At 28.9% G+C, this 26,321-nt stretch overlaps 1 protein-coding gene across 2 annotated transcripts; it reads right to left on the reverse strand.

The window, feature by feature from the left end:
* Positions 1-232: 232 nt before the first annotated feature.
* On the reverse strand, positions 233-26,321 carry LOC124494834 (uncharacterized). 2 transcript variants are annotated; one of them, XM_075729812.1, is made up of 7 exons: positions 26,266-26,321; positions 24,786-25,476; positions 10,943-11,863; positions 8,354-8,977; positions 8,034-8,279; positions 7,786-7,922; positions 233-2,177 (listed from the first exon to the last, which is right to left on the reverse strand). In XM_075729812.1, exons 3-7 carry the CDS (start codon positions 11,264-11,266, stop codon positions 725-727), a joined length of 2,784 nt encoding a protein of 927 aa, XP_075585927.1. In that variant the 5' UTR covers positions 11,267-11,863; positions 24,786-25,476; positions 26,266-26,321; the 3' UTR covers positions 233-724. The 2 variants fall into 2 exon arrangements, with proteins under 2 accessions (XP_075585927.1, XP_075585926.1); XM_075729811.1 differs by lacking the exon at positions 26,266-26,321 and having other exon boundaries at positions 24,786-25,716.

Genomic DNA, 26,321 nt, shown 5'->3' on the forward strand with positions numbered 1-26,321 from the left:
TTTCAATCTGCAAAAAAAAAAAAAATACAAAAATACAAAACAATGGATGGCCAATTGGATTGAATGTCAAAACAAAACGAGATTCAACCATTTCAAATACGTTATTTTTTTTTCGTTGAATCTGGTTGATAAATCTCAATCATCATCATTATTTTCATGAAAAAATGACAATTTTTTTGTACGCATGCGCAAATTCAAATCAGCAAAAAAAAAATAAATACAATGTAAATGTCAATATATAGTAATCATTTTTTTTTATTTAGTTTTCAACAACAATATTGTAATAATATATATAAATAGGAAAAAAATATAGAATTGAAAATGATTTTTCATTTTTGCTGTTGTGTGTATTTGTGTGTGTGCACAGATAAAATGGTGGTATTATGGTGTTGTTTCACAGTTTCACTTTTGATAATGAAAACTGATTGATTTGATTTGTGTGAATGATAAATGTTGAAAAATAAGTGCATAAATGAAAGAAAAATCTGGAATTTGAAATTTTTTTTTTTTGCAAAATAAAAATTTTTCGTTTGATAATAATCATCACGATTATTTTTTTTTCATTTTTCAAATGGCGAAAAATAAATAAATGTGTGACCATAAGGGTGTATTTTTGTCATAATAAAATGGGTGAATATATATATATATATATATAATACTTCACATTTCATTTGATTCATAGAATATTCATATAATGGAATGTAATATATGTATATAGATTATTTTATCCAACATAATGTCCATGTATGTAACCTGCTCCACCTGATACATAATCATTTTCATCAATTCCAGTTATTATGGTTACAGGTATGTTTGTTGTTATTGCTGCTGCTGCTGTTGTTGTTGTTGTTGTTGTTGTTATCGTTGTTGTTATTGGTACTGTCCAACCATTAGCTGAATTTATTAGTAATTGTTCTTGTTGCAATGTTGTACAATTTTCATTATCAACAATAACCGTTGGATTTATAAAATGATGATTACCATATTGATGTTGTTGTTGATGATGATGTTGATGATGATGATGATGATGATGATGATGATGTCCATGTCTTAATGGTGATGATAATTGTGGTGGTTGTGTTGTTGTTGTTGTTGTTTGTAAGCTCGGTGATATTGGTCGTTGGGTTAATAATTGTGTACGATAATGTTGAATTAGAACATCATCATTATCTATTGTATTATACGACGGAAATAATGGTGGTGGTAGTAGACCATTTATATTATTACCATTTCCACCACCACCATCACCATATGATGAAGATGATGTTTGATGTATGGCCATCGGCATTGTTGATGATGATAATATTGGTTGTGGTGGATAATTCCGTTCTCTTGATCGATGTAATGATCGCTGTGGTACAATACGTGGTGATTGTGGTGGTGGCGTTAAACTCGTGTTTAAAACATTTGGACCATAATCTTCTTGATCTTCACTATAAAAAAATTTCATCGATGATGATGTAGAATTATTTGGTAATGATCCATAATGTGTAAGCGATGCTTTACGTAATGAATTAAATTTTGGTGAATTTGATATCATTGATGTATTTTTAAATCCATGTTGATATTGTAATGTTGATTGTTGTTGTTGTTGTTGATTTGGTATTGTAGGCAATTTATGATGATGATGATGAAAAATTGGTGATTGTTGTGTTGCCTGTTGTTGTATAGGTTGTATTGGTTGTTTTGAATGAATATTGCGTGCATTATGAACTATCTGTTGTTGTTGTGGTTGTGGTTGTTGTTGTTGTAATTGTGTTGAATGAATTGTTGTCACTAAATCTTGATGATGATGACCATTTCGTTGTTGTTGTTGTTGTTGTTGCGTAATTAATTGTTGTTGTGGATTATTTTGTTGTTTAACAATCATCGATAATGGATTAATAATTTTGGATAAATTTTCAACATTTAATTGTATTTCCGATGATGAACGTCGTCCACCAATATGATGTCTATGTTGTTGTTGTTGTTGTTGCTGTGAATGATGTTGATGATGATGTAATTGTTGTTGTTGTTGTTGTTGCTGCTGTTGTTGATTGCTTTTAATTGAACCATTTTCACTTGAATTATCTTTTGAAATTGAACGAGATGTTGTCGTATGTCCAATGGTTTTTTGATACGAAATTAATTGTTTTTCAAGGCTATAATTTTCATTGCTCAAGGCAAGTATTTCACGTCTAAAAAAAAATTTCATCATGTTGATTGATTGAACGGGAAATAATGAATGAATGAAAAAAGAAAAAAACAAAACAAAAAAAAACATTTTAGATAATTTAATCAATAATGAAGAGGAGAGAATTCTGAATCAATAGGAGATAAAAAATAAAAGAATATTCCATCCATTCATTTTATTCATTAAAATGGAACGATTCTAATTTCTTGGGCCACTATCATCGGATATGATGATGATGATGATGATGGAAACAACAACAACAAAAAAAAAATATATTCAGCCACCACTTTCAATCTATTTTTTCATACATTCTTTTTTTTTATTTATTTCAGTTCATCATCATCATCATCATCATCGTTTTTATTTTCCATTTTATTGGAACACAATACGATTAACACAAAATAGTTGTGCGTGTGTGTGTGTACATATGAATGGAAGGAGTGGTCGTTTCCTGTGATATTCATTCTAATTCTTACAATAAATGTCCGGAATAAAGTAAAAAGAAACGAAAAAAAAATTTTTTTTTTTGCTTTTATTTAATAATAAAAACAAAAACAAAAAATCCGATTCCTTTTTTTTTTCTTACTTTACCCGATTATGATATGATCGAAAATGAACAAAACAAACATAATGGCTATTTCAATCTATCCACCTACCAAAATAATGAAAAGTACATTGTTGTTGTTGTTGTTGTTGTCATTATTATCAGAAGAAGAAAAAACATTAAGCTTTTTTTTCTATTTAATGGATCTAATTAGAGTCCAATAGTAGTATACTTGGTTTCTATATTTATAAATAAATTCATTTTCAACAAAAACAACAACAACAACAACAACAATCATTTGTTGTGCTGTATTTCCCAATATCATCATCATCATCGTCATCTAATGATTATTTATTTATCCATTCTATTTGTCATTTCAAAGATGATAATATTATTGGCCAACGGCGACAAATATATGCGTTCAAATAGCAGATTGGTATTTTTTTTCTGTCGTATCGAACCATTTTCTGCCATTTTTTGTTTTCGTTTATCGTTGTGTTGTTTGATCCAAAAAAAAAAAAAAAAAAAAAACAAAATAAAAACCAGAGAAAAATTATTGAGCCAAAAAACGAAAAAAAACGATTTAATTTCAACCACATACTGGATATCAATATCAAATTGAATGATTATCAATTGCAAATTCAATTTTCAATTGAATAATTGAAAATTGAATTTTCGTGATTGATTATTTTGCTCATCATCATTATTTTTTTTTTACACCGGATGATTTTTTTGTTTCTTGTTGAAAAACGACATTTCTCTCTCTCTCTCTCTCCATAAGTAAGATTAATTTGTCTAATAATAATGTTGTAGTCGTCGTTGTCGTTTTTTTCTTGTCTTTGCAAAAAAAAAATTGACAAAATTTATGATCATGACACACACACACACCTACACATTATGCCCAAAACAAATGGATGTTACATTCGTTGGATTCCATCATGATGTTGCCAGTTTTTGCCTTTAAAATTCTATACACACATTCACACACACACACACACCACAAACAAACAACGAGAAAACTCAATGATGTGAGAGAGAAGAAAAAAAAACATGAACATGATCTTTTTATATGTCCATTAAAGTCAATTTTTCAATACAAACAAACAAACAAAATCAAGTCTAAATAGATTTTTCAGGTTTTCCAATAAACAACATGTTTAAAAAAAAGACAAAAATTCCATTTCATATTTCATTTTGATTTTGTTTACATTTATTTTTTTTTCAATTTTCATTTGTGATTTTTTCAGTTTTTTTTTGTTCATTTTCAATCCATCGTTGTTTTTTTTTTGATTTCATTTTTTTTCATCTTCATCTTCTTTTTACACACACACAAATCATTGGATCCAAATGAGCAAACGTAATCAAATGGAAAATTTTTTTTGTTGTTGTTCAAATCGCCACACATTGATAGGTCTGTTTGTTTGTTTTGTATTTGATTTAGAATGGATTCATTAGAGTCGAATTCTGGTTGCAAATTGTACACCCACACACACATACACAGGAAAAAAAGAGATAAATAAATGAGCATTGTGATTTAATTAAATTCCAAACAAACAAAACAAAACAAAACAAACGACATTGATATTTGGGATTAAATTCAATTTGGCCACACCACACCAACCCCACCGCACACACACACTAGAAAAAAAATTTGCCACCTTGAAAAGTAAAGTAAAAGTGTGTCTGTGTGTGTGTGTGTGTTTTTTTGTGAAATCCTAATCATTATTATCATCATTTTCAAATCAATTTATTTTGCGTTTTTTTTTAGTCTAAACTAGAAACTTCTTCATTACCATTCATTCAATTAACCCGAATTATAAATGAATTCAGAAAAAAAACGCACACACACACACACACAGCGTTTTCTTGATGTTTAATGTTCTGAGAAGAAACTGAATTTTTTTTTCTCATTTATATATCCATTGATAGATTTAAAAATGTTGAGATAGAAATTCAATCTATGCACATTATAAATTGTCCAGATTTGATTGCCTGCTGTTCGAATAACGACGACGATGACGATGGAAAAAAGTTGGATTATAGATTAATTAATAAATTAATTAGAGTGTAATAATCACGTGTGTATGTATATACAATGTTTATATTTTTTTTTTTTTTTTTGCTTGGTAAATTATATATATTTTTTTCTGTCGATATTAATTTTCGTTGGAATTCATTTTCATTTTCGCCACACTGGATAATCACACACACACACATGTGACTTGTGTTGTGTACATTAATGATAGATTTCCCATTATTTTGATATTTTTTTTTTTTTTGGTTTCGCGAAAGGATTTCGTTTTTATATTTTTTTCTCGTTTGTTTTTTTTTTCATCAAATTGTCACTATGCCACCATTTTTTTTTGAGCTTCTGTCTTTATTATCATCATTTGCTTAGCAATAACAACAACAACAACAACAACAACGGCAACAACGGCAACAAAAATGAAAAACATATGACGACAACAACGGTGGTGGTATTAGAGTCGAATATGGAAAAAAAAACAAACAAAAGGATTATCTCATTCTGATGAAACAATTTTTGTTTTTTGCTCCGTTTGTTCTATACTGGTGGCTGATGATTATGTTTCCCTCCCCTTCCCCAACAAAAAAAAAATGTTGTAATTCTGGTTAGTCATTGATGGTTGATTAGTTTGTTTTTTTTCTTGGTTATCCAGATAAAAAAAAAATAAGCCAACCATACATAACTATGGTGAAAATGAGAGAAATAAAAAGAGAGAGAGAGATACAATTGTTCGGATAACCAAACAAAAGATCACAAGATATCGATAATCATCAAATAATGACATATCATTCAATAACAATGAGGTAAATTGAATTCCATTACAAATAAAATACAAAACACACACACATACACACACGAATAATTCAAGTACAATCTTTTTTTTCTATATAGAAATAATTGATTATCATCATCATCGTAATGACAACAACAACAATAATGAGGCAATGAATGAATGAAAAGAAAACTCAAAGTGGAATAATAATGGAAATTATTATTGAATGATCATGATGATGATGAACCAATCGATCACTATTTGATATGATCGATTCTTGTGAATTCTTTGTTTTCTTTGTATTTGTCCAGTATTATCATCATCATCATCATCATCATTGAAAATATTAATGAATTTCCGATTATATTCATAAGAAAAAAAAACCGGGCGGTTGTTATTTTGTTCCAAGAGAGAGAGAGAAAAAAAAATGGCCAAAATGGCAAATAAACCACCAATAGTGATTATCATTCACTTTTTTATGGCTCTCAATTATTACAAAAAAAGAAAGAAAATTCTTTGGCCCCTTTTTCCGATGATGATGACTTTCAATCTCTCACAAAAATCCATTATTGTTATTTCATTTTTTTTCACTCGTTAAAAAAAAATCAAAATTTTGTTCACTTTGTGTGTGTGGGTGTATTCTCAATCTTTTCCGGCCGTTTTTTTTTCTTCATAAAATGATTCTCAAGATTTTTAAAAGTTTTGAATATAAAAAAATAAAGGGGCAAAATAATCTTCAATCATCTATTTGTCTTGCTGTTGTTGTTGTTGTTGTTTTTTGTTTTTGTTCGTTGGATATATATATCTCATTATAATAATGTATCTCTTTTTTTTCAATTCTTACACTGTCTCATTGTTTCCTTTTTTTTAGTAGCTTGCTTATCATCATAAGATTTTCCTCTGGTTTTTCAATTTCAATTTTCATTTTCATTTGATTCCATCGCCAAAAAAAAAAAAAAAATCCAATCAGCGATTGTGTTTTGTTTTTTTTTTGTTTTTGTTTTTCCACTTTCATACATGAATGTTTCATGCATCAATTGACAGTTTGACAATTTTCAAACTAAAGAACAAAGAAAAAAATTGCTTCATCATCATCATCATCATTGTTGAGTGAAATTGTTTAAGAAAATAAAAATCTGATAACATTGTTGAATAATTAGCGGTATAGAGAAAAAAAGAATAATCATTGAATGTTTGAATGGAACAACGAAACGAAAAAAAAATTCTTCGTCATCATCATCGTCTTGATGATGTCGATAAAATGATACAATGATGAAGAGCGAGAGAGTGAGAAAAAAAAGTCAATCAATTCAGTTCATGATGCGTGCGTGTGTGTGTGTGTGTCCAATATTCTTTCCATTCACCAAATTCTTTATTCTATCAAATGAGAATACACAGTGAGTGAGTGAATAATAATAATAAAAAAATGTCACCAATGATTAAGTTTAATTAAAGTAAATGTGTGATTGTCACACACACACACACACAAACAAACAAACAAAAATAATAATTCTTTTCGGTGTTTTTTTCCTTCTTTCTTCCATTCATTCGATTCTTTTGTATTCATGTTTTCTATTTGAATTTATTCTCATTCTCTCTATCTGAAATAATACCCGGTGGTTTTTATTTTTGTTAGTGCTACACATATTCTAAACATACGGTATGTAGTTGGTTTTTTTTCCATTTCAGTGTTAAAATGTTTGTGAATTGTCAAATGGATATATTGATACGATATATATATATATATATATATCGAGTGGCCGCCGTCAAGTTTATTTTTTTTTTCATTTCAAAAAAAAAAAAAAATAGTCATTTGTCATTTGGTTATTTTGCCATTTTCCAACCAATATAACATATATAAATACCGAATGGAATCTATGGTAGAGTGGTGGTGGTGGTGGTGGCTGCCAATCTTATTTCCCTCATTCACTTTTTTTCTCTTTTTTTTTCTTTTTTGTTCATCAATACGGATTTCAATGAACTCAAATCGATAACAGAATAGCAACATTGATTCTTTGGAAAGAATCCAAAAAATTCACTTTGCCTCTAAATTCTTTGTTTATTTTCCTAGTTTTAAGTGCTTTTTTAGAATTCCGATTCGTAGTTTCTTCAGTTTATTATTGTTTTGTTTTTTTTCTGTGCATTTATGTTTAAAACATTCATTCATGATACACATTGTTTCATAGCCAATATGGTTGGATTTCAAATCAAATGAATTGGCAAGAAAAAAGAAAGTGAAAATAAAATTTGGTTATCCATAAAATACATACCTCATTTGATGGCCATGTATACGTGTAATGTCATCATATTTATGATAAATATGATTGAACAACATGATTGAATCACACCATTCAACGTGTACGGTTAATTTTTCATTTTCTAAATAAATTTTTGGTGATTCTTTAATCTGGTGGGCAAAAAAAACAAACATGAATCAATACACACACACACATATCCATATATAAATTTGAAATGGAATAAATCAAAAAAAAAAAAAAAATTCATACAAGATACATACTTTTGCCACTGGCAATGTTGTATCCATCATTGCGCCCATATCGATACCATCCTGTACATAATAATTTGAATGTGGTGCATTCGATACGGCCAAACTTTCACGTACACCATGGCGTGGATCTTTTGCAATCACGTATGCAATCCATGATATATAACGTAAATGATTACGTGGTACAGAATGAAGATCCATAAAAAAAAGTTTAAGGCGTAAAAATTCACTATCCAGGTCGGCTTCAATACACCAACCCTATGTGTGTGTGTGTGTGTGAAACAGAAAGTGTTAAAAAATCAACAAAAGAATAATATCACTCAATATATTACCTGTTTATTACGATCATAACAATTGATATTTGGTGAAGGATTACGTACAATAGGCACTTTAGCTTCGCTAATTGCATTACAACAATGTAATTCAACATAAACACGTACGGTACCATTTGATTTGATTAGATCACAAAGTGAATGTTGCATTTGAAATCCACGTATACGGCCACCAGCATCGGATATTTGATCCAATACATTGGAATCTTCATGATTTTTTTGATCATCATCACCAATTATAACACGATATTGTACACGACATGGATGATCAAATCCACTTAAACGATTTAAAAATACATAAATTATACGATTTGTCGATAATGATGATGATGATGATGTTTCATTGGCTGTATTATCATTGGCTATTGTCACGGCATTTGTGGCACCATAATTATGGATCACAATAGAAACATTCCATTCAAATGAACCAAAACTGAATGAGGCACTTTCAAATTTACCACTTTTGAGCTGACCATTATTATTATTATTATTACTTGACACTTGTAGATCGGTTTCAAAAATGGTCATTATATTACCTAGGCTAAGTTCCAACAGAAATTCACCAGTTTCATCACCAAATTTGCGTGATTGAATTTCATTCATTGGTATCCATTTATTGACGCCCTAGCAAAAAAAAATAAACAAATTTTATCGTTAATTCAATCAATCAATAATCAATTCAACAACAAGATAATTAATCTATTATTAAATACATTGGATAAATTGAAAAACAAGCTACACCCAATTGTTGTTATTGTTCCAAAAATGATAAACAAAAAAAAATTTAACCATCGAAAATATGAAGAAGAACAAAAAAATTAATGGAAAAAAACCAAATAAAAATAAATCTCACATTTCATCATTACCACAGCAGTAGAGGTAGTAGTAGGGTAGTAGGGTGGTAATTTCGGGTAGTAATACAATACCAACATGTGACAAACATTAATTTAAAGTATTTCTCTCTCTCTCTCACTCTCTATTTCATCACACATAATTTTTTTTTATTAAATGGCAAAAAAAAATGCAATAACCTGACACTATATATGTGAATGATGATTATTCCATTCTGGAAGACTATTGTAATGATGATGATGATGATAAAATTTCAATTCTTTTTCTCTCTCTTGCTCTCGGTTCGTTTGATTTAGTCATAATGCTATTATAATTGCTTTTGATAATAATTTTATATGGTTGTTGTCATTTTTTTTATTATGATGACGATGACAAAAATAACGAATTCCATACCATAGGAAAGAAAGAAAGAGTAAAATTCTATTCACTCACCAGGAAAAAAAAAGCAAAACAGGAACCTAAAACAATTTAAAATATGTGTGTGTGTGTGTTTGTGCGGATGTATTTCGAAACCTGGTTTGATGGAATTTTTTTTTTAGTTTGCTAAACACTTGGTTGTTTTGTTGTTGTTGTTGTTGTTGTTGTTGTTGTTGTTATCGAAGCAATAATAATAAACCTTAACACGATGATGATGATGATGATGGTGGTTTTATATCTATAATTCAGATTTAATGGAAAAAAAACTAATATCCGTTTTGGTTCTATTCAGGAATTTTGTTTCGTTTCGTTTGGTTATTATTATCATCATCATCATCATCATCATTTTTTTTCGTTATTGTTACCTTCGTCATCATTTTATCCACTATTTTGTTATCAGTATTAATAATCACATATATACCGGGGCATACCTATACTGAGAAAAATTGATAAAAAAAACGCTATCGAATTATCTTGATGTAGTAGTAGTAGTAGTAATCAAGAAAAAAAAATTTGTTCGTCAAAAAAAAAAAAAATACCCAAGGTATATGGGCTTCCTGTGTGTGTGTGTATGTGAGGTAACTCTTTTGGTTCGATGGTTTTTTTTTCTTGTTTCCACCACCACTACTACCTTCATCATCATCATCATCATCATCATTTTTTTGAGAAATACAAAAAATTCTTTTCTTATACAAAACTATTCGGGCATCAAGAATCAAGAATCAAGAATCTTGTGATGATGATGATGATGATGTTATTAAATTCAATATTTCTCTAAATCTTATTGCCATCACCTACTTATACAAGAAAAAAAATGCCCAAATTTACTTTCTTTTCGTTTCCTTTGAATAACGTTTACACACACACACCGCTGTTCGATTCATGCAACCATGAAATTGTTTTTTTTTTTTTTTTTTTTTGGTTCGTTCGCTTCTCATTTCGTTTTCAAAAGAAGAAACAATTTTCTAATTTTTTTTTTCTCTTTTAGTACTTATCATGCTCATCTTATTGAAGATTTTGGTCTTTGAAATATTATTATTTTGTATGTGTGTGTGGGTGCAATGTGCGACCTGCACACACACACACAAAATGTTTTTCCTATACCAATCAATCGATATAGATCGATCGATTGATCGATTCATTTATGGTGGTAATAATGAGGATGATAACAAAACAATAACATGAAGATAATTGGCAAGAATTAATAGATTTTTTCCCTTTTTTCTGTTTCAATTGTTTTTTTTTGTTTTGATCAAAAAATTTTGATTATAAATAGATATTAAATGAAATAAAATGATGTTTCCGATTATCATTATTTACCTGTGTAGTATGTTCTGTAGTGAATTTACATTGTTTTTCTTGATGTTGTTCATTACGACTAAAATGTTCACGATTCAATAATGTTAATGTAAAATCAGCATAACATTTTGTCGATGGTGATGGATTACGTAGCAATAAAAATACACCCAATGCACGATCATTTGCACGTGTAAACGATATTGCCCAACGATGATAGCCATAATAGAAATCTTTGGTGGTTGCATCACGATGTAGATCACGTGTTACTGAACGTGTAACAATAAATGTAAATATTCCTGTATTGAAACGATCGTTTAGTTTAGTAAAACGATACAAAAGAGCCATTCGGGCTGATTATTTTATTTTATTTTTTTTGAAAAAAATCAACAAAAATAGTGGGAAAAAAAATTCACTGTTCCACAAAGTTCAAGTAGGCCAAACGACAATAATCGCTACTGTTGTAGTTGTTGGCCACAATAATTTTTGTTTGATGACATTCAACAATGATGATAATTTTACAGTAGAAAATTTTCGATACATTTGTTGTTGTCCATTGAACAATGTTGACTTACATTGTTGACAATTATACAACATTAGTAGTAACATAAAAGTTGGCTTCACCTCATTTATTATTTGACACATTGCAATTTTGACACGTTCAATATTATTATGTGGTTTTTAATCATTTATTCTGGATTCTTGTTTGTCGTTTTCATTAAGTGTTGTCCGGATCAATTGTTGTTCATTTGATTTGCTTCTGTATGTGTGTGTGTGTGTGTGCGCGCGCGGATAATGATCGGGTAATTACACTATATGATTCGGTATTTTTTTCATCGGCCATGCATTGTCCATTATCATGATTATTGATCGTTGATCTATTGATGTAATTCGTTTTTTATGTTTTCCATTTTATTACCATCGAGCCAACAGGAAAAAATCGATCTAATGGAATCAAGAAAAGAAAAGAAAATCGGTAATTAATCATTGTGAATAAAATTGGTCACATGGTTGGCAAATTGGGATTTTCAAATAAACGGTATAATTGTCTGCGTCTGTGTCTGTCTGTGTGTGGTTTGGCTTAATTTTTGCCAGGAAAATTTCCGTGGAAAAAAATTCTTTTCATCAATTTTTTCTATCATCATCTCCAAATTCTTTTTTTTTTATTCACATAATCATCATCATTTGGATTTATAAATCATAAGATGAAGAAAATATTTTCTGTAAATTCTCTGTGTGTGTGTTTTTTTCTCCAATTCTTTGGAAATTTAAAATTTCAAAAAAATTGGCATTATTGCAGCCTATTTATTCTTTTTTTTTAGATGATAAATGATTATTTTTTTTCGTTTGTTCGTTCGTTCGTTCGTTCGTTCGTTTTTTGACTTGTTTAGTTTTTTCTTCCGTCGTTTTATAAACATACACACACACATATTCTTCAATCTCTCTCTCCATCTCTCGTTTTTTTTCTGGCTAAACACCATCACTATCACCACTACTACCACCATCAGTTTAAATTATTTTCCGTTTTTCTTTCTAGAATTTAATATTTGAATTTTTTTTTCACTCAAAAAAATAATAAATCGTTGTTGTTTGTCTATAATGATGACAAAATGATCGTTTTTTTTTGTTTTTGATTCTGAAATGATAAGCACACACACACACACACACACACACACACACAGTCATTCAACTAATGATAATGATGTTTTGTCATACAAACAAACGAATGAGAAACACCAACAACTGTAAATGAATGAGAGAATCAGTGATCAAAATCAGAAAATGAAATGAAACACGAATATTCATCATCATTATTATTATGACAAATATGGTGTTTTTTTTATTCGATCATAATTAATCAAAAATTGAATTCAATAATCTATAAATGTTTAATAAGGTTTTTCTATGTGTTTTTTTCAAAACCTAGAAGCTTTTTTTCTAGCATGCGCAGTAGCAGTTGTTGTTGTTGTTGTGGGTGTTTATATGATTGGTATTTTTTTCAGTTTTGTTTGTCCACCGGATTAAATGTACTCGATATGTTTGTTTGTTTGTTTATTTTTTTTGTGTTTGTGCGCCATTTTTTATTTTGTTATATTAAATGGTTGAACTTTGTCGTTTTTTTTAACACTTTGAGTAAATCTTTTGATATCTTTTTTTTCTGGTTATAAAAATAGATCAACAACAACAACAACAACAACAAAGGCAACGGCAACGGCAAAACTGTTGATATAACCAAATAATCAATGATGATGATAATAAAATAGAGTTGGCCCCTCACAAAAGAATGAAAAGTCATTCCATTGGGCCACTCCTAGTCATTATGGACCATAAGGATGAAAATGGCCTTCCTAAATTCTTTTCTACTATCATCATCATCATCGTCATCATAATCCATTTTTACATAAAAAGCATGAAATAAACAAAAAAAATAAATAAAAACAAAACAACAACAACAACAAAAATCGGATAAAATTGATGGAAACAACAACAACAACAACAACGAAAACGACAACTACAACGACAACCGGAACAGAAAGAAAAACTTTATTCGCATATCAAGAATCAGTAGAAAAAAAAATTGTTAAAATGGAAATTCTGAAATTGAAAAAAAATGAAACAGAGTATTTTTTCATTTATTTGCAACAGAGAAAGAAAAACATTTTTTCAAGAAATGTGTTTAGCTTGGCTGATAAAAAAAAAACAAAACAAGAAAAAAAAAGAAAAATTCAATCTATTCACGGGAAAACACAACTACAGTCCGTGTCTTTTCTCTCTCCCTCTGATAATAAATTGAATTTCACTCTCTCTCTCTCTTGCTTGCACTTTTTTTTCCTGTGCATAATCAAAATTCGCTGGAAAAAAAATTATTTTGCTGTCTTGTTCTACTCCGTAGTCGTCGTTGTTGTTGTTGTTGTTGTCATTGGATCGAATGTCATTGATGATACAACAAACACATATATTGATTAACAACAACAACAACAACAACGATGAATGAATGAATGAATAAACGGATGGAGAAGAGTAAAAAAAAAATAATAATTTCAAATTCAAATCAGAAACATAGAAATAACAATTCGTTGTGTGTGTGTTTTTTTTACTGCTTACTTGCACAATTTATTGATATTTGATTCTTTGCTTATTTTTTTTTTTGGTATCGAAAACCAAAAAAAAAAACCACCACCCTGATTTCAAATGAAAAATTTCGCAATATTTCTACCTTGTTTTTCTTTTTTTTTGGTTAAATCATCATTTTTCATTCATTGATAGTATGGCGTTGTTTGTACGAATATGATACATATAAATCAAGCACCATAATTCATAAATGATCATGGTGGATGGTGGTTTTTGTCGTTGTCGTTGTTGTTGTTGTTTTATTATTATTATTATTCATTATAATGAAATAGTCTCATTTATTTGTCATTCAATATTCACACGACAATGACAAACAAAATTTCACAAATTCATAAAAATAATAATAATAATGAGATGGTGAAGCCCACATTGAAAGGGGCACATGTGAATGTGAATGTAAATGAATATCGGTTGTTTTTTTTTCATTGAAATTTCAAATAAATTTTTTTCTTGAGTGGGTGGTTGGAGGGTGGAAATAGTGGTGAAAAATAGTGGGTTTTTTTTTCTTTCATTTATATGGGGCGCCCATTATTCGGGTGTTTCTTAATCCATTTGTCAGTCAGTCAGTATGTCTTTTTTTTTTATTGCCATTCAATTTTCCTTGAAATAACGAATAAACCACTAACCACATATAAACACCTTGAATTTATGGCTCTAGATCTATGTGTGTGTGTGACTATTTTTATGGAATTTTACATAATCATAAATTGCGATACTCGTGATGATCATGATGATGACGATAATAATTTTGTGTTACTGACAACGGTTATTTGCTAACCATGCAGCGGGAAAATTCTTTATTTTATTTTCACAACATCAATAATAATAACAACAGGAGAAAAAAAAATTTGGGAAATTTGCGACAGAATTTCATCATCATGATAGTGATGATTATGCGTTCACATCCACAAGCTTCATTGATAGAATCAATGAATTTTACAATAGAGCTATATTTAAGTAATATTCTGGTTTTTTTCAGCAAAAAAAAAAAAAAAATTTCTTGGTTCTGGCCAAACAATAATAACGAAGAAGATGAAAAAAAACTTCTCTCCACGATAACTGGATAAAGTTTCAGTTTTTTTTTCGTTCTCTCTTTCACTCTCCCATTTGTTTCCATTCATTTCAAACAGATGGCGAATGGCCATAGTCTATCGGTTGGAATCGATTGGTGCACCAGAACCAGAACACAAGTGTTGGAAATTCCAATGATTCTCCAAAGTTTTTTTTTTGTTTCACATCTTCTTCTTCTTCTTTTTTTTCTTTAGCCTAATAGCAATAGTGCTAGTATATCCATAATAAAAAAAACTAAATATCTTTATATTCTTATATTGAATCATTTAAGCTTCATTTAATTTTTGTTTTCTTTCATCCATTCACTACTCACTGGTGATTATTGATCATCAAATGCTTTGTTTTTTTCTTTTTGGTAACGATTTTTACAGTTGCAGCAAAATCGTTTTTTTCGTATTTTATTCCATAAAATTTGCTGTTGTTGTCAAAAATTTTCTGCCAAAAAATCAAAGATTTTTCCACGAAATAAATGTTTTTTCAATGAGGTGTGTGTGTAAACGCCATTTTCGAAAAATAATCCCGAAAAAAACATGAAAAAAATTCACTAAAATTTTCTTGTTTTTTTTCTTCATTCCCTCCCCACATTCATTTTATTACATATCATCATCATCATCATCATCATCGATATTTGTCGTTACATTTTGGACATTTAAAGATTATATTATATGTAACCCGGTGAACCAGAAACAAACAAATGGAAAAAAAAGAAATAAATTGCAATTTCGTTGTAATATAACTGGAAAATAATGTTTTTTTTCTTCTTCTTCTTTTTTTCCGTTTCACCATCATTGTGTCTTGAAGTCTTAAGATTATTGCCATTATTATGTCTATGGGTCTGTGTGTGTGTGTGGGTTTTGTTTTGTTTTTTTCCATTCCAGCAATAATAATGATTATCATTATTATTGCACTGAAATGAAATGAAATCATTTATTAATAATTCATTTCATTTGATCGAATGATGATGATGATGAGTGTGGCCAGAAAAAAATGTCTGTCTTTCCCCTTGTGTGACGTCGTGAAAGAATAAAAAAAAATTTGGACATCTGTGTGTATGTGTGTGTGCGGGTGTTTGGTTGCGCAATTTTTTTTTTCGTTCTTTAGAAATTGTTCAATAGAATCAGATTCTTGAAAATTCTGTCGGTGGTGTAAAACACACACACATACACACACATTCAATAGAAATTTTTTATCATCAATCATAATTTGAAAAAACGGAGTTGTTAAATAAAGTAATAATTCTGAAAAGTTAATTTTTTTTTTCGTTTTTGATTATCAACATACGTATTGTATTGTTGGGTGCGATTACAACGATTATTTATTTTTGACAAATTTTTTGTCAATGAATTGCGTACAATGAACCGAATGATGATGATGATGACAAAAACAGAACAACAAAACAGAAAAATAGGTATTGCCTTTCGAAAAAAAAAATGTAATGAAAAAGCAAAAGAAGAAAAGAATTTCAATTTTTTTTTCTCTTTGCTATTGTTGTTGGCTATCACAATGGTCCAGTATGATGATGATAATGGTCACCACGATCACCAAATACTCATTGATTGACCAATTTTTCTTTATATTATCCCACACACACACACACAAAAAGAACATTACAAAAACCAATTGTTGTTGTTGTGTGTGTACGATGAACAAATCGATAATAACGATACCACAATAATAATCGATCATAATGTTTAATATTTAATGTTTTTATATGAATGGATATCGATTCTTGCAATATGTTTTGTCGTTGTTGTTGTTGTTGTTGGTGTTCAATCAATACGCCCAACTGAAAACTAAACTAAACCAAACCAAAAAAAAAAAAAATTGCCAATTTTTTGGCTGTCTTACTATTCTTATTGGATATCAAAGGAGAAAAAATCACCACCACCACCACCACCATTGAAAATGATCAGAAAATTTTTAACATTCATTATCATCATCATCATCATTGTTGTTGTTGTTGTTGTTGTTTTTTGAAAATCTCAACTTTTATTTTTCTTTTCATTCTCAACATTTAGATTAAAAAATTTTTTTTTCAACAACCAGAACAATTTGTGTGTTTTTGTGTGGATGTGGTGAAAATAAGATTTTCTCCAGAACAATTCCATGATTTTTCGACTTTTTTTCCATTCATTCATTCATTCATTTGATCTGATTTAAAATTCTGGTCACCAAGTCTTTTTGTGTGTTTTATATAATGAACAATTCTTGTTGGATTTGTGTCTGTGTGTGGGTGTGTGTGTGCAAGTTGAAAAAATGTTGAAAAATTTCTCATCTCAAGTCTTTTTCTTATTCACATGATGATCTTGGCGTCGAGAGCCAGGGAGAGAGAGAAAGGGAGAAACGCCCACTTATCAATGTCATCAACATTAACATTTTAGCCGGCATTTTTCTAGATAACCCAAAAAAAGAAAAATCTCAAAAATCTAGACGACTTATTATGGCCAAGATAAAAAAAAATCAAATCAATAGAAGAGGATGATGGTGGTGGTGGTGGTGGTAAATGGATGGATTGGGCAGGAAAAAAAATTCCAATTCAAACAAAAAAAAAAACAAGAAAAATTCATTCAAATGTAATGACCGAATTTTAGAAAATTGAAAGCTAATTTCCTGGAAACAAATAATTTGAAAAAATCAACTACCATCTTCACTGTCTCCGTACAGAATGGCATAATCATCAAAATGGATTTCATTCCATTTGGTAGACAAAGAATAAAAAAAAAATTCACATTGACAGTCATATTGAGAATTTGATCGTTGAGAATTTTTTTTTCTTTATTCTTTGTCGTGGAAAAAAAATTTTTTTTGTTTTCAAGTTTTCTCAAGTATTTATCAAGCATCTCGGATATATACTTATATTATATATATAACAACGGGAACTTTGAAAATTTTTGACAAAATCAAAAATTTATTTGGTCAATAACTTGGACTTAGATAGAGCAGTATCTACAACACAAAGACAAACAGTCATTGAGCATTGAGAATAAATATAAATCCACAGCAATACAACAGAATCTATACATTTTCGATAATTATTATTCCATATTGGGATTCATTCATTTATTTATTTTTTTTTCGCTTCAAACTTTTGGCTATCATCATTGCCATATAAAGAGATATTTTTGTTTTGTTGATTTTTTCCAAGAATTTTTTTCTCTCCTTTGAAGAGAAAGAGATGCACTTCATTTACATTCATTCTCACTTTCTTTATTTATCTCTCACTCTCTCTCTCATTCTCTATGGCTATCTGTCAATACTAATATTCAATGATTATGATTGTGAATAGAGTAAAATGAATGCTTCATTGAATTTCAGCTTCTACTGCTGCTGCTTCTTATGATGATGATGATGATGCTTTTGTTGATGCATCTTGAACATTGTCACAACAGAAACTCAATGAAAATGAATAAATAACTGGACATAGATAGACCAAAAGAGAGAGAGAGAGAAAGAAAACATTGGCACCAAGAATAATAAAATGAACATATTATACAATGGAACAGAATTTTGCAGAATTTATAATGATAAAGATAACTTTGTTTTTACATTTACATCTAACTAATATTTATTTAGACAAACAGGAGATTTTTTTTCTGTCTTTTTCCATTGTCATTTACTTGTTGTTGTCTAATACATTTGAATATTTGTAAAAAGAAAGAATAGAAAAAAAAGTTTCATTTTCATTCGAAATGAAAATATTGTTGTCGCTGTTGCTGATGATCAATAACAACAACAACAACAACAACTTTAAGTTCGACAAATTGACATTATATAGATCATAAAGTGTTTGAATATTTGCCATATTTGTAATGCATGGGTTTCCATTTTTTTTCTCTCACTCATTTTCTGTTAAAATCGTACATTTCATCATATCTCTGCCACTGTGGAATTCATTCTGTTCGAATAATTCAATGATGATGATTATGTGTTGCCGAAGAAAAATGAAGACGGAAAACCATTTTTTGAAAAAAATCAAGATCAAATTCAATAAAAAAAACAAGAAATTTAAAAAAACTCACAATTGACAATGTATGAAGACACAACAACAGCCAATGAAAATGAAATGACCCCACCATTTTGAACAACCGAATATTGAATGAATGAATATTCTTGAATTTCTGGAGAATTTTTTTGGTTATTCATTCAAAAAAAAAAAAAAATTTCCACCAGATTTCAATGAATGAATGGAATCAAAATGTGCAGTAATTTTCATTTTTATTCGTTTTCGTCCATCATGATAGTGGAAAATTGTGTTAAAGAATTTTTTTTTCACAGTGAATTTATCATCATTATTCGAATTTTCGTTTCCGTTTCAAAAACATACAGATCATTTCTTTCTTTTTTTTTTCATTTATTTTCAATCGATCGATTAATTTTTTTTTCATTTTTTTTATTTTTGATCTTGAACAAATTGAAAGCTAAACAGTCAAGAATGATTTATTTGATCGAGAGAGAGAGAGAAAAATTTTTCTTTTAATATTGAAAAGAACATGTGTGTGTGTGTGTGTATGATAATGAAAATCATTTCCGGAAAATTTCTCATATAAAAATTTATTAGAAAAAAAATACGATTATCCAAGAGAATCTTTCTGGTAAATATTAAATTCCAATATATTTTGAACCAAAAAAAAAGAAAAAAATTTTTTACTTGGAATTTCATCAATTTTTTTTCTTTGCTTTTTGCTCATGTCAACAAACATGATAATAATTGATGATGACGATGATGATGATCGTCGACTATTTTTTTTCCAACAATGAAATCCAATCACATACATACACAAAACGCGACAACGTCAAAATAAATCCAATTTCATTTTATTTCATTTTTTTTCTGGCACAACCATGGAAAACAACAAGAAAAAGAAACCTGCAAAAAATTCATGACACGTTTCGATTGAACACCGGAGAAAATGGTCAATTCATTATGTTTTGTTTTGTTTTGTTTTTTTAGCACATTTCAACAACCAAAAAAAAAATTGTCAAAGATTAATATTCGATCAGATTTGTGTGCGCGCACCAGCCAATGACAATAATAAAATTGAATACAAATCGAACAATTCTCATTAACAAAAAAAAAAAAAAAAAAAAAAAAAATAAAAAAAATATCAAAACAACAAATGACAACGTGTCTTTGTTGTTTTGTGCAATGGCCATGAATAGAAACATGAACCAAATGAGAAATGATGAAAATAATTCTATCTGGCGCTCCTTATCCATCCATTCATTCATTCATTTGAGAATCAAATGATCCTTGAATAATTTGAATCAAGTGTGCGTTTGCACACCATTCTCAATGATGATCATGATGGCTGCAAAAAAAATGGGCTTGTTATTATCAAATATCGAGCTTTCCATTCTTTTTTTCTTGCTTTTGCTTTTCGTACCAATGATCCGAGAATTATGATTTTTTTTCTGTTTGTTTGTATGTGTGTTGTCGACTGAATCCGGAAATCAGCTTATTATTATTAGTATTTATTTATTTATTTATTATCAATTTTGTTTGCCAATTTATAAGTGCATAAAACGGATGAATTTTCGGTGAAATTTTTATTGATCGAATTGTCTGGAAAGATTTCCGAATCACCCCTCCTCCCCCTCAATCAAAAACAAAATGATTGTGATGTTGTTCCAATGCAGATGATTTCAATTAGCAGCTGTGTGAGATGATGATGTGCAAAAAAAAAAAAAAAAAAATCACCTGTTTACAGCCAATAAATCTTTTTTTTCTCTCTGTTTCTCACATATGTCATGGCCAAAGTGAGAGAACTAATTTAATCAAAAAAATAATGACAAGAAGACAAACACAAAACATGATTAGTTGTTGACACCTTGATTGAAAATCGATTTGTAATTAATAATTATAGGAATAAATAATGGTAAAAATGTATCGACGCCCTAACAATAATGACGATGATACCATACACATACACAGCAAAATTGAGCAACAAAAATTACTGGTTTCAAATGCAAGTCTTGTTATATTGAAATTGATAACATTTTGGTTCATTCTCTCTCTCTCTCACTCTCTCTCTGGCTCGGTCTGTTTGATTTAACAGAACAAAAAACGTTGAAAGTTTCCATTTCCATTTTTTTTCCAAGTTTCTTATATTCTTTTTTTTTCGTTGGAAATTGGTTATTATGTTTTCAACGAATGGAAAAACTAAACACACACACACACACACACATGTGACATAACAACAGCGACAACAAAAAAAAAAGAAAAAGAAAATCTACTCGATATATGCTGTGTGTGTGTGTGTGTGTGTGTGTGTAATATAATTTGACCAGAAAAAAAAATTATCAAATAGCAATAAGGTTTCTCTTTCTCTCTCTCTCTCTCTCTCTCTCTCCTTTTTTTCGACAACAACAACAACAACAACATTCCATATACCAATTTTCACTAAAAATCCATTATCGTTTTCCTAATATTTTTTTTTCCTTTCTTTATTTCTCTTGATTCTATCGTTGTCATTGACAATATGTGTGTGTGTGTGTGTGTGTGTTGTGTGCATGTTACTGACATTGTGTCGATTTCAATTACCATTTCAATTCTGTCCAGTCATTTAGTATTTTTTGTGTTTGTGTGTGTGTGTGTGTATTCACCTGAAATTTCATAACAATTCTGTTTCTTATTATTATTATTATTATTAAGATGAAAACTTATTTTTCTTTTTTTTTCTGTGTTCCAGAACAAATTATTGTTACAATATTTCAAATGTTTGTTGTTATAATATCAATGGCAAAAAATACCAAATAAACAAAATTGGCGATTGGTCAAAAAAAATGGGTCCAAAGTTAAGTTTTTGTTTTGTTTTCATAGGAATCATAGGAAAAAAAATGAAATTATGGAGAAAAAAATGCACCCAAATGAATAATAAGAGAAAAATTTATGTTCAGTGAATTCGAATTAGGTCAAAAAAAAATAGAAAAAAAAATTGATAGCATCAATTATTATTATGTATTTTCATTATTACAAAGTAAAAGCCAGTGAGTGTGTCAGTGGGTGAGTGAGTGAGTGAAAAAAATAAAGAGATAACCATCATCATCATCATCATAATATTGGCAAAAAAAAAATGTTTGAAGTATCATCATCATCATCATCATAATCATCATTTATTTCACTTGAAATACATAACAATTGCCAAATTCTTTTGCACAAAATTTATTATTATTATTATTATTATGAAACAACAACAATATTCCTACAGAATTATGAGAGACAAGAGAAATGAGAGAAAGATGGAAAAAAATGGTAACAATTTTTTTTTTGCTATTCCATTCTGGCTGTAGTTCAAGGAAAATTTATGATTCATAATTTTTCATCATCATCATCATTATCATTGTGTGTGTGTGTCTATGATATTAATATCAATATTTGAAAATGGATTTCAATCCATACATTTGGTAAAACTTTTTGAAAATGATGTCATCATGGCTTGTTGAGAATACAACAAAAAAAAAATAAATAAAATCGATTTGTTTTGATTTCAATGGATTTTCAAAAAAAAAGTTGATGGTTTTTTTTCCTGTATAAATCCAAAATAAAAAAAAATAGTCAAATGAATTACAATTTTACAAATTGAAGTTGAAATTGAAACAGAAGAAAATTCATTCAAATTTATTCACTTTTGATCACTATAGTAATGGTGAAATGGCTAAATTAGTCTGGTGAATTTATCTTACACACACACACGCATGAAAAACGATTCAAGATTCCAATCAATTTTTGTTCTAATTTTTGTCTATTTTAAATTACATGTTCACTGTTTAACCAGGAAAAAAAAACAAATTCAGTGATCATCAATTTGGAATTTAAAATTCGTTTGTTTGATGAAACCAAACATCGACAACAATTTACTGGGTTTTTTTTCGTCGCTGTTGAAATTTTTTATATTTTTTTTCTGTTTAAATCAAAAATTGCTGTCCATTTTTGTCATCAAAAAAAAAAAAAAAAAAAAATCTTCCTCTTCAACCAGAACAAGGAAAATTCATGTTAAAATGTAAAAATTGAGAAAAATTTTCCTTGAAATTCAAATATTTGATTAGTTGTCGCTGGAGAAAAAATGAAAAATTTCCGTTCCATTTTTTGTCGTTGTTTAATAATTCATGTAAATAAAAGAATAAAAGCCTAGACAGAATGTCAAGCAAAAAAAAAGTCATTTTTAAGGTTAAAAAAATACAATTGACCACCGATCAATACATCGATATTGACATTTACATTATCAACATCATCATCATCATCATCAAAAGTTTTTGAAAAGCCGCATCACACAAATACAAAAATAGAAATAATCTTCTTTTGTTTTATTCGTTTACAATTGCACATAATTCTTGAATTAAGTGAAAATCCATCACCACAACTAAATCGGATAAAAGGGAAAATGAAAATCTTTATTTAGATTTCGAGGATGTCAATGACAAATTCTGGAAAATTCTTTAAGAATCTATAGACTCTCTCTCACTATGTGTGTGTGTGTGTGGTTTATATGTAAAAGAATTACTGATAATGGTTTTTTTTAATGTGTAATTGTACTTGTGGATTGCCCGGTTTTTTTTTGACTGCCCTACCTCCACCCATCCTATTCTTATCGAAAACATGAAAAAAACCTACGAAATTCTTCTTCTTCTTCTTCTTAAGACATTACTAAGAAAAATGGATTGTCAATCGTTTTGATTAGGTTCTGGACAATGACAGTAACAACAACAACAACAACAATGACAACTATGAAAATGACTACGAGAATAAAACCATGGATTAATATATTGGAACAATGTTCTCGTTTTAACAATGATGAATTTTCTGATCGTAAGAAAAAAAACGAATATAAATCTAGTGTATACTTTTAATCTACTACTACTACCATCACCGCCATGACCACAAAATACTCGAATAATAAAAAAAAAGTTATTTTTATCTTTACACACAGATAAACAGATAGATAGATGAAGAGGATCCAAACAACACACACACACACACACACAAGCACACTGAAGAAGATATTACTGGAACTAAGAACTTGAAAATGAATGAAAAAAAAAGAAAAAAGAATGGAAAATAAATAAATAAGCGGTAGATTCATTTTTAGCTGATCAATAAATGACAATGTGACAATATTTTGAAAAATTCAACAATAAACAACAACAACAACAATTCTGGTTTGTCCTCATTCGACATTCATTCATTAATGATTTCGTATGTAATCTTTATTTATTTATGTTTACGGAATTTCGATTTTTTTTTGCTCCTGTCGATATTCTGTTAAGTTTTTTTTTTGCTCTCTGCCCAGGCAGCACGACAAAGTTAATTGCATTGATCATAGAATTTTCGATATGAACAAAAAAAAAGTTTATAAAAAATTTCAAATTTAAATTCTGTGAAACTTTGTCAATTTTTCATCATCATCATCATCATTAACTGGAATATTCTCGAAGGAAAAAAAAGCAACAGGCCTGAATTTAAATATGAATTTTTTTTTCGTTTCAATCATCATCGTCGTCATCGTCGTCATGATCGAACAAAAAAAAAATAATCCACCAATAAATCATTTATGAAATTTCATTTTTCCATGTAGAAAAAAAACAACATTTTAATAATTCAACATTCTAACCCATTGAAAACAAAATTTCAACCCATTGCAGCAAGAAACATGATGTAAAAACCTACCTTTTTTCGATATTTTTTTTTTAATAAACTTGCGAAAAAAAATTACATCAAACGTGATTAGAATGAATTAGATTAAACTTTTGATGATGATCCATGAATGAACACACACACACAAACACAGTCGGTTGTGTTGTCCGGCCACATCAAATTGGACATTTGGGCAACCTCCACTGTTGCTCTACTACTACTAATTTCTTTTTTTTGTGATTAATCAATTTAGATTAATTAATTAATTATGATATATGATCATTATCACAAACGCAAACACAAACACATACACAAATTGCATATGATGGTGGTAATTATTTTCATTTCAAAAAAAAAAAAATCTAAACAGTGTCGTATGTCGTTGGTAATGGTGTTGGACCGTAATCATATCCATTTCAAATGAAAATTTTTTTTTTGTGATTAACCAGAAAACTAAAACCAATAGTATTTACGTATACGTCATTTTTGGATTTTTTTTATTATTAACAATGTAATGATTTTTTAAAATTAACAACAATAAAAAAAAATTGCTTGCTTGATTGATTGGTGAATTTTTTTTCGTTATTCTGTTTACTTTAAACCGGATGTTTTATACAAACAAAATTGATATATCCATTGTTGTTGTTGCTACTGCCGATGTTGTTGCTGTTGATGATGATTTGTCGTTTATTCATAATCAATCACACACACACACACAGAGACACTTTGAATAAACAAACAAACAAATGTATGGATGATCAAAAATGGATCGATAAACAATACAAAAATCGATGAAGTGTTTATTGTAATGAATAATTTGTCATCATCATTATCATGTTGTTGTTGGTGATGATGATGAACCGATCATATCCGATGCAATCAAACGAATGATACATATTGAGAGAGAACAAAAAATCTGAATGAGAATTTTGAAACAACATATACGATGTTTTTACGCACGCTTGTGTGTATTTAATCTGGTAATATGCATCAAGTATATGCGTGTGTGTGTGTGTTTGTCATATTTACCGGGGTGATGCGCAGAATTATTACCAGAATACCAACACCACTATCACCGTAAGGAATCGACTTTTATTATTTTTTTTTCTCCAATATTCTTCTATGAATTTTGGGAAACATATAAAATTACAAACACAACCACCACCACCATCACTACTACTACTACTACTGTTACCGATAATTTGATCCACCAACAACAGAAGAAAAAAATGGCTTCTAAGGAATAAAAGGAATATAAACAAAAAAAAAAACAGAAAAATAAGAATTCACAGACAACGATGACGACGTACATTTTTTTCCATCATTCTTAGAGAATGCATTGAGAATAAATTCGGTAAATTAATAGATTTCATGTCATTTGACAAAGTAAATATTTAAAAAAGAATATTCATTCATTCATAAGTTTTTTATTTTATTTCATTTTTTTATTCAATGAATAAATATAGTATATACAGAATCATGGACAAGATTCTTTGGACAAGTCCATTATTACCATTGTATAGTATGTGTATCTGGTCGAATCTAGTCTAATCTGGTCCAATCTAGTTG

Source organism: Dermatophagoides farinae, chromosome 3 (assembly GCF_024713945.1).
Source record: "Dermatophagoides farinae isolate YC_2012a chromosome 3, ASM2471394v1, whole genome shotgun sequence".
NCBI classification, from domain to species: Eukaryota; Metazoa; Arthropoda; class Arachnida; order Sarcoptiformes; family Pyroglyphidae; genus Dermatophagoides; species Dermatophagoides farinae.